The sequence below is a fragment of the Heloderma suspectum genome, chromosome 10, assembly GCF_057233095.1.
Source record: "Heloderma suspectum isolate Gila_16-S chromosome 10, 16-S_ref, whole genome shotgun sequence".
NCBI classification, from domain to species: Eukaryota; Metazoa; Chordata; class Lepidosauria; order Squamata; family Helodermatidae; genus Heloderma; species Heloderma suspectum.
In genome coordinates, this window is record NC_139467.1 from 30,182,891 (window position 1) to 30,197,779 (window position 14,889).

Genomic DNA, 14,889 nt, shown 5'->3' on the forward strand with positions numbered 1-14,889 from the left:
TCAAGATGACCTGGATGGTATCCAAAGAGAAAATTCTGATTTAAAGCCCTATGACTTGGGTCAAACGTTTATCTGACTAATGAACAATTTATCTGAGTAATGAATGCTCAATTAATGAGCACAAAAACATTGTGTAAGGTTTATACATCAAAAAGTTTGATACACAGATGTCTAGAAAAATGTATAGACTTAAGTTTAATGGACAAATTTTAATTGGCAATTTCTTGTTAAGCTACTAAGACCTAAGAATCTCTAGCAAAGCAGTTTAACAGAAATGTTTTTTTAGTTTTTATATGCATGTTATATTTTGATGTGATGTTACAAATATATTTCCAATAAAATGATACATGAATCAAAAAAGGTTTTCCATTACTAATTCTTGTTAACCCAAAACCTGGATTGCAACCCATCAAACAATCTTAGGTGTACACTTTGTTTAGAAGTGTTTTATTCTGCTGTAGGGGCAGAATTGTGGTGCTGGAGAAGACTCTTACGAGTCCCCTGGACTGCAAGGAGGTCAAATCAGTCAATCCTAAAGGAAATCAACCCTGACTGCTCATTGGAAGGACAGATATTGAAGTTGAAGCTCAAATATTTTGGCCACCTAATGCGAAGAGAAAACTCTCTGGAAAAGACCCTGATGCTGGGAAAGACTGAAGGCAAAAGGAGAAGGGGACGACAGAGGATGAGATGGCTAGATAGCATCAGCGATGCAATGAATATGGACTTGAGCACGCTCAAGCGCAGGACAGGAAGGCCTGGAGTGCTATGGTCCGTGGGGTCACGAAGAGTCGGACACGACTGAACAACAACAAAGGGCAGAATAAAGGCAGCTAAATGCTCTGAAAGTACTGAACTCTAGACCGGAAGCTCAAAGTCTCAACCATGACACAAGCACGTCCCTGTGTTCATTAGTAAAGTGCTGGAATGTAGGCAAAACATGTTTGGAGTTCTATTTATGCCTACTGTTAATAGAACCTAAGGTTAGGTTAATAGAACCTGAAATTTTCAGAAAATGAAAGCTCCTTACAAAATGGCTACTAACTCCCCCACCCCCTTGCAGAGTCACTGCCCTAATCAACTTCCAGTAAGCCTAAGCAGAGCCTCTTGGCCTAGCTGACTCTGTAAGGCCTGGCAGGCTGTTAGGCCCAGGTGAGGCCCAGTCTCAGTGCAGGAAAGATATCTGACAGATGCTGCCTCTTGAGCAGCCCATGCGCAACTGACCCTTTCAGAAGTCCAGTCATGTGATATCAGTCAGTTCCCCAGGCAGGGCCAAGGGCAAAAGCAATACCATAGACTTAAGGATTAGACTGACACATAAGGGTCAACTTCTGGTTCTCTTACAGCACAATCCTAGGCATGTTTAGACAGAAAAAAAGTCCTACAACTCCCAGCATGCCCCAGCCAGCCATGCTGCCTGGGGTATGCTGGAAGTTGTAGGACTTTTTTTCTGTCTAAACATGCATAAAATTGCGCTCTTAAACTTCTCTCCCCCTCAGTCCCCCCCCCCCCCCCGGGTGGAAGTGAAAAATAAAAGGTAAAATTGTGGATTTTAGTATAGCTGCCTTCGGGCACCAGCATGTCCACCACTTCCCCCAAATGAAAGTGAGTAGCAGAAACAGAGATTCATGCTCCTTCTAATGAAGTGTGCATTGTTGTGTGTGTGTTTAAATAAAATAATTTATTTTATTATTTTTAAATGCTGAAAATCACAGCCATCTGCATACATGTAAATCGAGCATGAGGCTTCTTTGCACTGGATTTGGGGTTGGAGGGGGGCAATTTGCTTTTGCCATGTTGTGTTTTGCAGGAAAGAACTGCAGACTAAGAAGCGTTACTGTGTTCTTGCAAATCTCGGTTTGTTTCACTGGGGGCATCTCTACACCAGCCTAAAATCACGCATTTAAAATGGGGCTTTGTGCTTTTGTTTTAAATGCAGGATCACAATGGATTCCCTTTACATGTGCTTCCTTCCCACACTTTCCCCCTCCTTTCCCCCCTTATCTGAGTCTTCCATATATTTCATTATCCACCCGCTAGATGGCACTGTGGTCTAGCTCCTCTTAATGAGGCTTTTCCTTTTTCACAAGGGAACTGAAACGGAACTCAATCGTGGTAATTTGATAGCTCATTATCTCCGATCTTTTAAAAAATGGAAGAAAGGTCATTTAGCGCAGGAGACCCTGGAGGTTGATGACATCATCTAAAGGGCCCACAAACCTCCGTGTGTAACCAATCTCAATAGCTGGATAAAAGCTCCGTGTGAAGAAGCCCATGGAGAATTCATAATATTGCTTTGGAGTGATCAGAAACATAAATAACCGTAGCCCATTCATGCTTAATTGTTTGCTGCACATCATTTATTCTTACAGAAGCCGAGTTTTATGAGATCTAATACATTTCTCCCCTGCAACTCAAAGAAAATGAAAGTATTTGTAAAGTCTTTTTACAGAGTAGTTACAGCAATATCGTTCAGTCAGAGCGGGTTGAATTAATCAGATTCAAGATGCTAAAGAAAAAGATATATCAAGAAAATACTGTAACCACACTGAAATCCTAAATTACAAGATATTTGATCAATCGCTCACTTCAGAGACTTCCTCTTTGTGATGCAGTGATGTGTTATGGCTTGAATATTCCTGAAAGCTGCCTTAATTTGAATGATTGATTTCTTAATGAGGCACTTCAACATAATGCAGTTCAACAGAGGTCTCTAATGCTATAAGAGCAGTTGTGTACAGTGGTGCAATTAGGTAATTAATTTTAGTCCTTAGGTTAATGGTCTTATGGGGGTCCTGTTTAGATGGACATGTATGTTACTTCACTTGTGAAGCACACAACTAACATTTCTCTTCTCCTCCACCCCACCCCCCATGCCAGCATTCTGAGCTTTACAGCTCCTACATTCCTGATATGTTAGAGCAAAAACCCAGAAACACTTCTTTGCTAACCCTGATTAAAATGAAATATTCTGTGCATGTGCAGTTTCACATTTTAAACTCACTTAAAGCATAGCACCATCATGACTACCGGAATAAAATGGAGTTTGCTTCTGCTGCCATGATGCTGAATACATTTATTTGGTAATAAGCGCCCTTTTGTTGTAGAAAAGGATAATATGTTTTTAAAGGGAAAATAGTAAAATGAGCACTTGTAACCACATACATGGCTGGCCATCCAGATCCAGATGATGAAATGTTGTTTTTTTTTTAATAAGAAAAAAGGATGCTTTTTATGTTTTAAAAATGTTTTTTTAAATAAGAAAAATAATGCTGCAGTGAACAGTGTCAGCCCCAGCCCAGATGCTGATCCTTTTTGTCACTATCACCTGTTTCTCTCTGGATGGTAATGGGGGGGGGGGCTGAGCTGCAGAGCCCTGGACTTCAGCATTAGGTGCACCACTGGTTGTGTATCGGCTGGTATGTTCCTTCTTGACAGCCTTCACCATTAGGCCAGGACTGGGTAGGTGGCAGCAGTAGTCACCCCACAGTTATTCTCTTTCATGGACATGAGGATGTAGCCATCATTGCCCCAATACGTGGACCAGGAATTCTTGATGAGCCAGTAGCTCTCCCCGTGGAGGTCTCCATATCCCACAGCTAGGACTGCATGGTCTAACTCCATGCTCCTGTTTCCTAGAGGAAAAGAAGCGACAAGAGGCATAAGAACATAAGAAGAGCCCTGCTGGATCAGACCAAGGGTCCATCTCATCCAGCATTCTGTTCACACAGTGGCCAACCAGCTGTCGACCAGGAACCCACCAGCAGGACATGAGTGCAACAGCACCCCCACACACACCGATGTTCCCCAGCAACTGGTGTACAGAGGCATACTGCCTCTGGTAGTGGAGGAAGTGTATAGCCATCAGGACTAGTATCCCTTGATAGCCTTGTCTCCCATGAATTTGTGTTAATTTGGCCAGTTGACCAGCCAGATGCGCGATTGATAATTTAATAAATAAATAAATAATTTGTGTAAAGCAGAATTTTAAAATCTGGTTAAAAAGGGAAAGTTACATGTGCGTACATAATTGGTATAATTGTTCACCAAAGCCTCAGAAATTACTCCCCAAATAATTGAGTAATCTTCCAGATCTTTTAATTGCTGCCCCACCCATGCCCAGCACTGTCCTTGGTCTTTCAAACTTCGAGTTCTTCAAAAACTCAGAGCAGTGCAGTTTAAATAAACCATGTGGCTCAATGTAATGCAAGTGTACATGAGCTCCGTACAGTACATTCCAGATACAGAATTAGAATGTGCTTAAGAGGTGAGTAGTACGTTTACCTATAAAATACATGAAATGCTTATTCTTTTTGAGAGTAAGAAAGTGTGGACGTGACTCTAAATATGGTCTTCTGCTTAAAACCACTTAGAGATTTTATTATATTATGTAGTATATAATAATAATAATAATAATAATAATAATATAATTATAGGGTGGCCGGGTGGCCTGCTTTACAGAGGATAGTCCTCTATTTGAAGGTGTCCTTTATTTGATGGGCTGCTTTAAACCCAAGCCTGGTTAAAAGCTGAAGAAGCATAAGAAGGGAGAACAGCGCAAGGGCCTTGAAGTTGCCCATCAATGCTCAGGACAGCAAACTGAGCAGGCATACAGGGCGCCTAGTCAACCTTCTCCACTATGATGAGATGTATTGTATTTCTATTTAAATTACAGTTATTATGTCTAAATTAGCATTTATTAGCATACATTAACATATGCAAATGTTATGCAAATTGGTGTTATCTTTTTCCGGTGACATGTGTCCCTCTTTATTGGCAGTGCGTATGCGGCCACCTTATTTAATTGGTGATGAGCATGTATGAGAGAGAGCCTTTCTATAGTGGCACCTGCCTATAAATCTATCTCAACCAAATTTCCACCCTCCGAAGAGGCCTTGACCTGAGGAGCCAACACAGACTCACCGCAGTTTGGTTCGTAGTAAATGCCATCGGAGTAGAATGCAAAGGACTTGTGTGAGGCATCAACGTTCACTGCCACAGGGCCGTGCTTGTAGAGAGCAGCTTTCAGGGCAGTGATGTTTTCGGAGGCCACATTGACATAGCCAGAGACCATTGCCGTCAGCTCAGATTGGTTATAGTGACAGTAGCCATTCTGGAAGAGGGAAGGCAGATACACCCAGTTTCACTGTAAGAAAGCTATGCCAACCTCAGGGACAAGCCTGCAACTTCATCTATTACTAACAAATGGGCCTGGCTCCACGAAGGTTGGAACAGACCTTAGTCTGATACAGCAAACCCTTCAAGCATATATACGCGGCTGTCAGAGTTGGACACGTGCCTGCCCTGTCTGAGTGAAGCCATGCCCTCTGGCACCCCTAGGCATGGGATGTGCCATGGTGCAGCCCTATAGCTCCCTGAGGGAGGAGTCTGTCCACTTCATTCGCCTGAGGGGGCTGCCGCACAGCAGGGGGGAGCGGGCAAGCGTATGACTCTGTCCCTCGGCCTACTAATCTCCCCGGCTTCAAACTGTGTGGTCTGTTAGGAAAGGCTGCTCCTAGAGGCTGAAAATGTTACTGAAGGCTTCAACCACGTCGACACATTTTAATGAATTAAAATTCAATAATGTGTTTCCAAAACAAGGTAAGTCGGTGTGCGGCTGCTACAAAAAGACAAACTCCATGTTAGGCATAATTAGAAAAGGAATTGAAAATAAAACTGCCAATATCATATTGCCTTATACAAATCTATGGTGTGACCACACTCGGAATACTGTGTACAGTTCTGGTCACCGCCATACCTAAGAAAGGAAATGGCAGAGCTGGAAAAAGTGCAGAAAAGGGCAACTAAAATGATCAAGGGGCTGGAACATCTTGCCCCTGAGGGAAGATTACAACAGCTGGGATTGTTTAGCGTGGAAAAAGGAGGGTAAGGGGAGACATGACAGAGGTCTACAAAATTATGCATGGTGTGGAGAACGTGGATAGACATTTTTTCCCCTCTCTCATAATACTAAAACTTGGGGTCATCCCATGAAGCTGATTGGTGGGAGATTCTGGACAGATAAAAGGAAGGACTTCTTCACGTAGTTCATAATTAAAACTATGGGATTCACTACCACAGGATGTAGTGATGGCCACCAATTTGGATGGCTTTAAAAGGTTAGAGAAATTCCTGGAGGAGAAGGCTATCAATGGCTACTAGTCCTGATGGCTATATCCTGCCTCCAGTATCAGAGGCAGTATGCCTATGGACACCAGCTGATGGGGAATATGGGTGTGTGGCGGGGTGCTATTGCACTCATGTCCTGCTTGTGGGTTCCTGGTCGGCAGCTGGTTGGCCACTGTGTGAACAGAATGCTGGACTAGATGGACTCTTGGTCTGATTCAGCATGGCTCTTCTTATGTTCTTGGATGCATACTCCTAGGGTCCCCTTAGTACGCTTGCCACGCTTCGGATGTCTAGGGCTGAATCTACACATAGCAGTTTTACTGTTATCATACTGCAATGATAACTATTGGTGCACATGACACCAATAGGCATCAATAGTTATCACTGCAGTTTGACAACGGTAAAACTGGTACATGTAAATTCAGCCTAGGATTCATGGTCTTGGTGCTGAGGCGTTGATGGATGGATTGACAGACAGACATCCTCTTATTATTATAGACTATTTATTCAAAGTATTTATAAGCTGCTTTTTAGGGCCAAGCCCTACCAAAGCAACATGCATAAAATGAATAATAAAAAGCATAAGGTTCATCAAGTATCTTTGTGCTCCTTCCCTGCTTTCAGGCTGCAATTTATGCAAGATATTCATGTACAAGACAGTGAGTACACTGCAATGCCACAACAGTACAGGAAAACCACATTGTTTGTTAGGTACTGGAAGCAGCATTCAGCTTCCTAGGTATCTGAACTTTCATGTTCTAAAAAGGAAGTTTCTAGCCCATATGAATGCACAGTTATGCACGGAAGTGTGTAGGCAATCTGAATCTAAGGGCCAAACAAGATGTTACCTTAAATGCATATGTGCATTTATCATGCAAATATGTGCATACGTGCATTTATCGTGCACATTTTGGGGGCTACTGCCCTCATGTCTGGCTTTATAGACTTCCCATGGGCATTTGGTTGGCCACTGTGGGAAACAGAACACTGGACTAGATAGGTTTTGGTGTGATCCAGCAGGGCTCTTCTTATGTTCTTAAAATGCAAATAACAGCTCCTGAATGGTGCAATAATGACTGGGATCACTGCGGATGGGAGGGGGAATATAATCTCTTGTGGTCCTGATAAAAATTGCTCCTCTGAAGCTGATGCTTGTATTCTTGCTTTGTAAATTGTTTTGAGTAGTATAAAGAACTATGATTTCTAGTAAACACCTAAGTGCCAGTTTGTTTATTTCGGAAAAGTGTTCTACCACTTTTTTTTTCTTTTTTTAAATCCCCAAATGGTTCACAAAGTAAAATCATAATAAAATACAATAAACTCAATTAATAAAACAGTAATAAAACAATAACGTATCTCATTAAAAATAAACAAGGGTAGCTGACAGTGCCAGCAGTCAGGAAAATGCCTGGGCAAACACATTTGTGTTAAGGTGTCGGCAGAAACACTCCACACTATGAGCCTGCATGATGGGTGCTACAACGGAGAAGGCTTTCCTCCACTCTGTGACCAAGTGAACATTAGTAGGTCATGGTGTGGTAAGCAAGACCTCCCCCTCAGAACGTAAAGACCAGGGCAGCCTATATTATACAGACTGAGTTTACATCCAGCGAAGAGCTACTGCGAATCCTGACTTTCTGACAAGAATGCCTGTATGATACACACATTTGACATGTTATCTTTCCTTAAGGTATGATGGGAGGCTGCCCACTCCCCCCACCCTTCAAACTCTCTCAGTTTTGAAAGGCTTGAAGAAGGAGGAAGCAGTGGACATCCTCTCAATACTTGTTAGATGTACACCTAAATATGCAATAAGCAAGGCTAAATCAGGAAGCTGAAGGCTGAACAGTAATTTGAACCCGGATCCTGAATCAGCATTCTCAGCTCTGAGCAGCAAAGGCAGGGTGCTAAGCAGCTGGCTAAATGCATTACCCAATAAGTTCAGGTTGTGTCCCAGCACTCTTACTCCCAAAGTAACTGCTATGTTCCCTCCAGAGATAACACTGGACTCACCTGACCCATGTATGGCCCATAGGAGTCTGCATTGGCAATTCCACCATGCTTCATAATCCACTCATATGCAAACCACTCCACTCCACCATCACAAGCATGGTTTCCAAAGCCCCAGGAACAATCGATTAAGATTTGCTGAGACAACGGAGTGAGCACCCCAGTCTGTATGGAAAGGAGGAAAGATGGTTCCTCAAGCCAGGAACTATACAGGGTTCTTGTTGTATCACACGGCTCACCATTGCAATGATATCTGTGTTATTACCCAACAACATTTTATGAATGGCAAGTGTTAATTATGACTGTACTTTTTGTATTTTGATTCCTTCTGACAACAACATTTACATCTACCTACCCACTCCCAGCATGTGCATATAAATCTGCCAATTTGAGGTTAACACTTCATGTGTCTGATAAAGTCATCAGTGTCCATGAATGCTCATGCCAGAATGAATGTGTTAGTTTTTAAAGTGCCACAAGACTCGTTTTTTCGGCAACAGACTAGCACAGCTACCCCTCTGAATATCTTATGTGGTTAGGCATGCTTAGGAGGAGGCCGATGCTATGAGCTTTACTTTACCCACACTTCTGCTAGCAAGTAAGGTCTTTAACCAGGCCTCTGAGGAACCAGGGCTGCCTCCAGGCAAGGCTTTTATAATGCTATTGCCCTACTGCTTTCACAGAGTTTTAAAAGAGGGTCCAGAGGTTGTTGTCTTCCACTCATAACCCTCCTGTGTTTTCCCACTTCTGTCTTTTTCCTTACCGCAGAAAATCTATTAAAGGAAAAAATATGGAACAGCCACTGGGGATATCAGAGAAACCCGCAACAGATGCAAATAAGCGCAAGTTGAATGAAATTCCGGTTTAAAAAATCCGATTCCGTCAATGAGCAGACGACGGAATGAAAGATGCCCGAGAATCTGTGAAACACAGATGGAATGGATTTAATGAAATCCATACATCCCTAATTGCCACACAACGGCTTCTGATTGTTAGCACTAGCAGCCCATAGTCTCAACGCACCCCGAGCCACCTGCAAGACATTTTCCAGCAACTGGATTGTCACCTTGAGAAAGAGTGCGCCTTCCAGTGTTCCAGTCGTAGCAAAGCTCCAGCAGGAACCACACACAGCCTGATCTTTGACTGGGGTCACAGCACCTTTAGTGGTGGGCAGAGAAAAGTGGGGACAAGAATTACCGATATGCAGATCTCAACCACATCGTCACAATAACTAAAAACAAAAAAACACCACCCCCATTACACAGTTTTAATATGCAAATAACTATTTGGGAGAAATTATGCATTAAATGGAAATGTTCTGGGCTGAAAGCCAAGCAAGATCATGGATTTTAAAGAGAACCCCCCTCCTCCCTATTTCATATGCTAATATGCTAAAATCCAAAATGAGGGCTTCATTTGCACTCAGAATGATATTTTGTTTCTGGAGACCATTCAGGACACCGCTGGGCACCTGGCCTGAAAGCAGTGGAGGCTGGTGGCTCCGGTGTCAGTGGGGTGGTGAATCTGCTCTGGGTTTCAGTCAGAACTCTAAAGGAGCTATACAAGGTGCAGAACACCTTGGATAGCTCCTTTATAGAATCATAGAATAGTAGGGTTGGAAGGGGCCTACAAGGCCATTGAGTCCAATGAGTCCCTGACAAATGGCTGTCCAGCCTCGTCTTGAAGGCCTCCAGTGTGGGAGAGCCCACCACCTCCCCAGGTAATTGGTTCCATTGCCGTATTGCTCTTATGGTCAGGAAGTTTTTCCTGAAGTTCAGCTGGAAACTTTAGAGTTCTGATTGGTTCTGACTGAAACCCAGAGCAGACTCACTGCCCCACTGACACTGGAACCACCAGCCTCCACTGCCTGAAAGGCAGAAGAAACCGATGCTATCATATTCACCATAAAGCCTCCAGTCCAGGTTCTCGGGCAGGGTGAGGTCATTATAGCCTTGTGATGGGAAAGGCAACCCCTTATTGGGTTCCCCAGTCTTTAGCCTTCCCCTCAGCACTGCCATCTCTTCTGGAGTATGATCAGCCAAGTGATTCACAGCCAGTTTGTAGGAGAGGTTGGCCCGGTTCTTGGAGTGGACGTATCTGCAAAGAAACGTAGAAGAAAGAGGAAAAAAGGATAGGGGCACAATCATTTTTTCCACCAAAACTTGAAGGAGAGATGAGAGCAGCATTGTTGTCCATGGTATGCACACTCGTCCCACTATTATCTTGCTTACATGTCCTGCAGGTTTATATGGAAAAACCTGCAGAACCTATTTGACCAGAAATGACAGCAAGACAAAAGAAATAAATGTCTCTTAAATAAGTGTGTGTGTGTGTGTGTGTGTGTGTGTGATATTATAAATCCCTGGCTAGCTCGTCTAGTGATAAGATAGCCCCTAGAGCTTTTCCCCTAACTTAGCCATGCAATTTAAAACTGCCTTGTAGCTTTAAGTTTACCTTTGCAAAAGAGAGGGGATCATAGTCAATTAGCTCCTTCTCTCCTTGCAAAAGAGAAAGTTTTGTTGTTTTTAATGTTTTTAAAATAGCTTAAATTAAAATTTCTATGTCAACCCATTAAAAAGAAGTCGCTTCCCCTCTGCAATCTCTGAGCAACCGAGCCAAGACAGATGGAGAAGGGAGAAAAAGAAGGAGGAGGAGGCAGGAGGCAAAGAGAAAGAACATTTGTAGGGAGTCTGGCAAGAATGCCGGCCTTGCCAAAGATACACCCTCCTCAAGAAGACGAGGATCCAGACCCGCCTGTTGCCCACCGGTTGAGAAGTACTGACAGTGGAGCCCAAACCTTGCTCCCCTTGAGACAGATAACCCAGTTAGTGGCCAATCCAGATCTAAGTGCAGATGAACGTTATGTACCTGTTCAGGCTTACACATACGCACCTTTTACTACCTCTGATTTACTGAATTGGAAAACCCATTATGCCTCATATACAGAGAAGCCCCACGAGCTAGTAGAACTGTGCTCCAGCATCATGGCTTCGCATATGCCCAATTGGCAAGACTGCCAACAGTTGTTATTGACTTTGTTTACTACTGAAGAGAGGCACCAGATCCTTCAGCAGGCAAAGTGGATTGCCCTAAAAAGAGCTCCCGAGACTTATGTAAATGCACAGGAATAGATGAGAGGGTGATAGGGGTGAATGCTCCTTCCTTGTTCTCCTCGACCTCTCAGCGGCTTTTGATACCGTTGACCACGGTATCCTCCTGGACCACCTGGAGGGGTTGGGCATTTGAGACACCGTATTGCGGTGGTTCCGGTCCTTCCTCTCCGGCAGGTACCAGAGGGTAGCACTGGGAGAGGAGGTTTCGGACTCGTGGCCACTTACTTGGGTGCCACAGGGTTCCATCCTCTCCCCGATGCTATTTAACATCTATGTGAAGCCGCTAGGGGCTATCATCTGGAGGTTTGGGGTGCAGTGTCATCAATATGCGGATGACACGCAGCTCTACCTCTCATTCAAATCTTCACCAAGGTTGGCCGTAGAATCCCTGTCCAAATGTCTGGAGACGGTGAGTGGCTGGATGGGGAGGAATAAGCTGAACCCTGACAAGACCGAGGTACTTTTGGTGGGAGACAAGAGGAGGCTAGGGGATGTTGACCTGGTGTTGAATGGGGTACGGCTACCCTTGAAAGACCAGGTCCGCAGCCTGGGGGTCATTTTGGACTCCCAGCTGTCCATGGAGGCTCAGGTGTCAGCTGTGAGCCGGACAGCGCTGTATCAACTCCATCTGATACGGCGGCAGCACCCCTTCCTTCCCGACCATCTGCTCCCATCAGTAGTACATGCCCTGGTCTCCTCTCGTTTAGACTACTGTAATGCGCTCTACATGGGGTTACCCTTGAAGACGGTTTGGAAACTGCAGCTGGTACAGAACGCGGTGGCTCGCCTGACTAAAGGCAGCCGCCGGCGAGATCACATCACTCCAGTGCTGAAGGAGTTGCACTGGTTACCAGTTGTTTTCCGGGCCAAATTCAAGGTGTTGGTTTTGACCTTTAAAACCCTATATGGTTCCGGCCCAGCCTACCTTAAGGAGCGCCTCCAGCAGCACCAGACAGGCCGCTTAACAAGATCAGCCTCGGATGGCCTTCTCTCTGTCCCATCAGCCAGGACAACTAAACTGGTGGGGATGAGGGAGAGGGCCTTTTCTGTGGTGGCCCCCACTCTGTGGAACTCCCTCCCTAGGGAACTCCGTCATGCCCCCTCTTTAATGAGCTTCCGTCATGCATTAAAAACGTGGTTGTTCAGGCAGGCATTTGGAGTGGGTTAGGGTATTTTAGAAAATGTTTTTATTGTAGAATTTTATTGTTTTAAACTGTTTTATTGTATATTGTACATCGCCCAGAGTGGCTGGGTGACCAGCCAGATGGGCGATTAATAAATTTAATAATAAATAAATAAAATAAATGAGAGAAAGAGTGCCTCTAGAAAACACACCAGAGGGGCTAGAGCGCCTCACCCAGTATCAAAACCCTGCTGTTAGAAGCCATGAGGGCAGGTATGAAAAAGTCAGTTAATATGACCAAGGTGTCTGAAGTGCTGCAAGATGCCACCGAGGCCCCCGGAGCGTACTTAAAACGCCTTTTAGATGCTTATCGCCAGTATACCCCCCTCGACCCAGAGGCCCCAGATAGAAGCTCGACGGCTTTGCAGGAAAGAATCGGACGGAATTATTGAAAGTAGCTCAGAAGGTATACGTGAATAGGGATCAAAAAAAAAAAAAAAGAAGAGAAAAAGAAAGACAAAAGAATGGCCAAAAAGGCAGAATTGCTCGCTGCAGCATTAGTGGAGCAGCGTGGTAGAAGACGAAAAAGAAGTAGAGGACCATAAGGACATAGACGAGGGAATGAGAGAGGACCTAGCAGAGGCAGGGGATTCCTAAAAAGGAACCAGCGTGCCCAGTGCGGACAAGATAGACATTGGTGGCGTGAATGCCCAAATGGAATGAATCAGACATACAGAGAAGAAAACCAGAGAGGCCAAAACGGGCGAGGGAGGGGACAGCTTAGTTAGCAACCAAACTAGCAAAAGTAGGGGTGTATAAAAATGTATAAAGAAGCCCCTTTATTAAAATGGATAAAGCCAAAAGTCTTAAATAAGATAGACAGGGCCCCCTTAATCTCAGCCCCGGGGAGCCCCTAGTCACCGCCACTGTGAGGGGCCGTGACATTAACTTCATGATTGACACTAGAGCGGCATCAAGAGCAAGCAAACGTTAGCCTTAGACAAGAGGTCCAAGCACTAAGCAAAATAGGCCCCCAATTCCCATCACAGAAGTTCATCCTTTCCAACCAGGAGATGAAGCATAAATTAAAGAGTAGAAAAATAACCCTAAAACTCCCAGGTAGAGAAGACTAAAAACTGTCATACTTTCCACCCCCACAGCCATGAAGGTAGCTGGAATTAAACCCTGGATACATTAGACATGAGTCAAGAAAGCAAAGGGGAGGGGGGTAGACTGTAGCTGAAAAGTCCTTTAAAAGTCATTCTAAAGAAACAGTAAGAAAACTCAGGCTAGACCCTACTGTGGGCGCACCTGGAGACCGCCCACCCAGCGTATGGTCAGACCTGCAACTGGAGAGAATTGAAGAAGGGGACTAGACCCTACTGCAGCTAGCCAGGTGATAGCTGCCCAGCGTACGGTCAGATCCCAAAGAAAACTAAACATGCGGGTTGTAGTAGTAGTAGTGTTGTGTGTTTTTTTAATAACGTGTACTGAACTACCGCACAATTGCGCTCATTTCACATGCCAGCAAGGTGATGCTCAAAATCCTACAAGCTAGGCTTCAGCAGTATGCGAACCGAGAACTACCGGAAGTACAAGCTGGGTTTAGAAGAGGCAGAGGAACTAGAGATCAAATCGCCAACATTCGCTGCATCATGGAGAAAGCAAGAGAATTCCAGAAAAACGTCTATTTCTGCTTCATTGACTACGCTAAAGCCTTTGATTGAGTGGATCACAACAAACTGTGGCAAATTCTTAAAGTGATGGGAGTACCAGACCACCTTACCTGTCTCCTGAGAAACCTGTACGAGGGTCAAGAAGCAACAGTAAGAACCAGACATGGAACAACCGATTGGTTCAAAATTGGGAAAGGAGTACGACAAGGCTGCATATTGTCACCCTGCTTATTTAACTTATATGCAGAGTACATCATGAGAAATGCCGGGTTGGATGAATCAGAGGTCGGAATTAAGATTGCTGGGAGAATTATCAACAACCTCCGATATGCAGACGATACCACCCTAATGGCAGAAAGCGAAGAGGATCTCAAGAGCCTCTTGTTGAGGGTGAAAGAGGAGAGTGCAAAAGCTGGTTTGAAACTCAACATTAAAAAAACGAAGATCATGGCATCTGGCCCCATCACTTCCTGGCATATAGAAGGGGAAGAAATGGAAGCAGTGACAGATTTTACTTTCTTGGGCTCCAAGATCACCGCAGACGGTGACTGTAGCCATGAAATTAAAAGACACTTGCTCCTTGGGAGGAAAGCTATGGCCAACCTAGACAGCATAGTAAGAAGCAGAGACATCACCTTGCCGACAAAGGTCCGTCTAATCAGAGCTATGGTTTTCCCAGTAGTAATGTATGGCTGTGAGAGCTGGACTATAAGGAAGGCTGAGCGCCGAAGAATTGATGCTTTCGAACTGTGGTGCTGGAGAAGACTCTTACGAGTGCCCTGGACTGCAAGGAGGTCAAATCAGTCCATCCTAAAGGAAATCAACCCTGAGTGCTCAT

At 44.4% G+C, this 14,889-nt stretch overlaps 1 protein-coding gene across 1 annotated transcript in view; it reads right to left on the bottom strand.

Annotated features, from left to right (window-relative positions):
• Positions 1-2,340: 2,340 nt before the first annotated feature.
• Positions 2,341-14,889, bottom strand: part of LOC146338034 (digestive cysteine proteinase 2-like) — a 28,856-nt gene continuing 16,307 nt past the window's right edge. The window contains exons 7-11 of the mRNA XM_084814403.1: positions 10,043-10,236; positions 9,206-9,297; positions 8,143-8,304; positions 4,924-5,113; positions 2,341-3,635 (exon numbers count right to left, since the gene is read on the bottom strand). Coding sequence (XP_084670529.1) covers positions 3,448-3,635; positions 4,924-5,113; positions 8,143-8,304; positions 9,206-9,297; positions 10,043-10,236 — 826 coding nt within the window. The 3' untranslated portion in view covers positions 2,341-3,447. The remainder of the gene's footprint in view (positions 3,636-4,923; positions 5,114-8,142; positions 8,305-9,205; positions 9,298-10,042; positions 10,237-14,889) is intronic.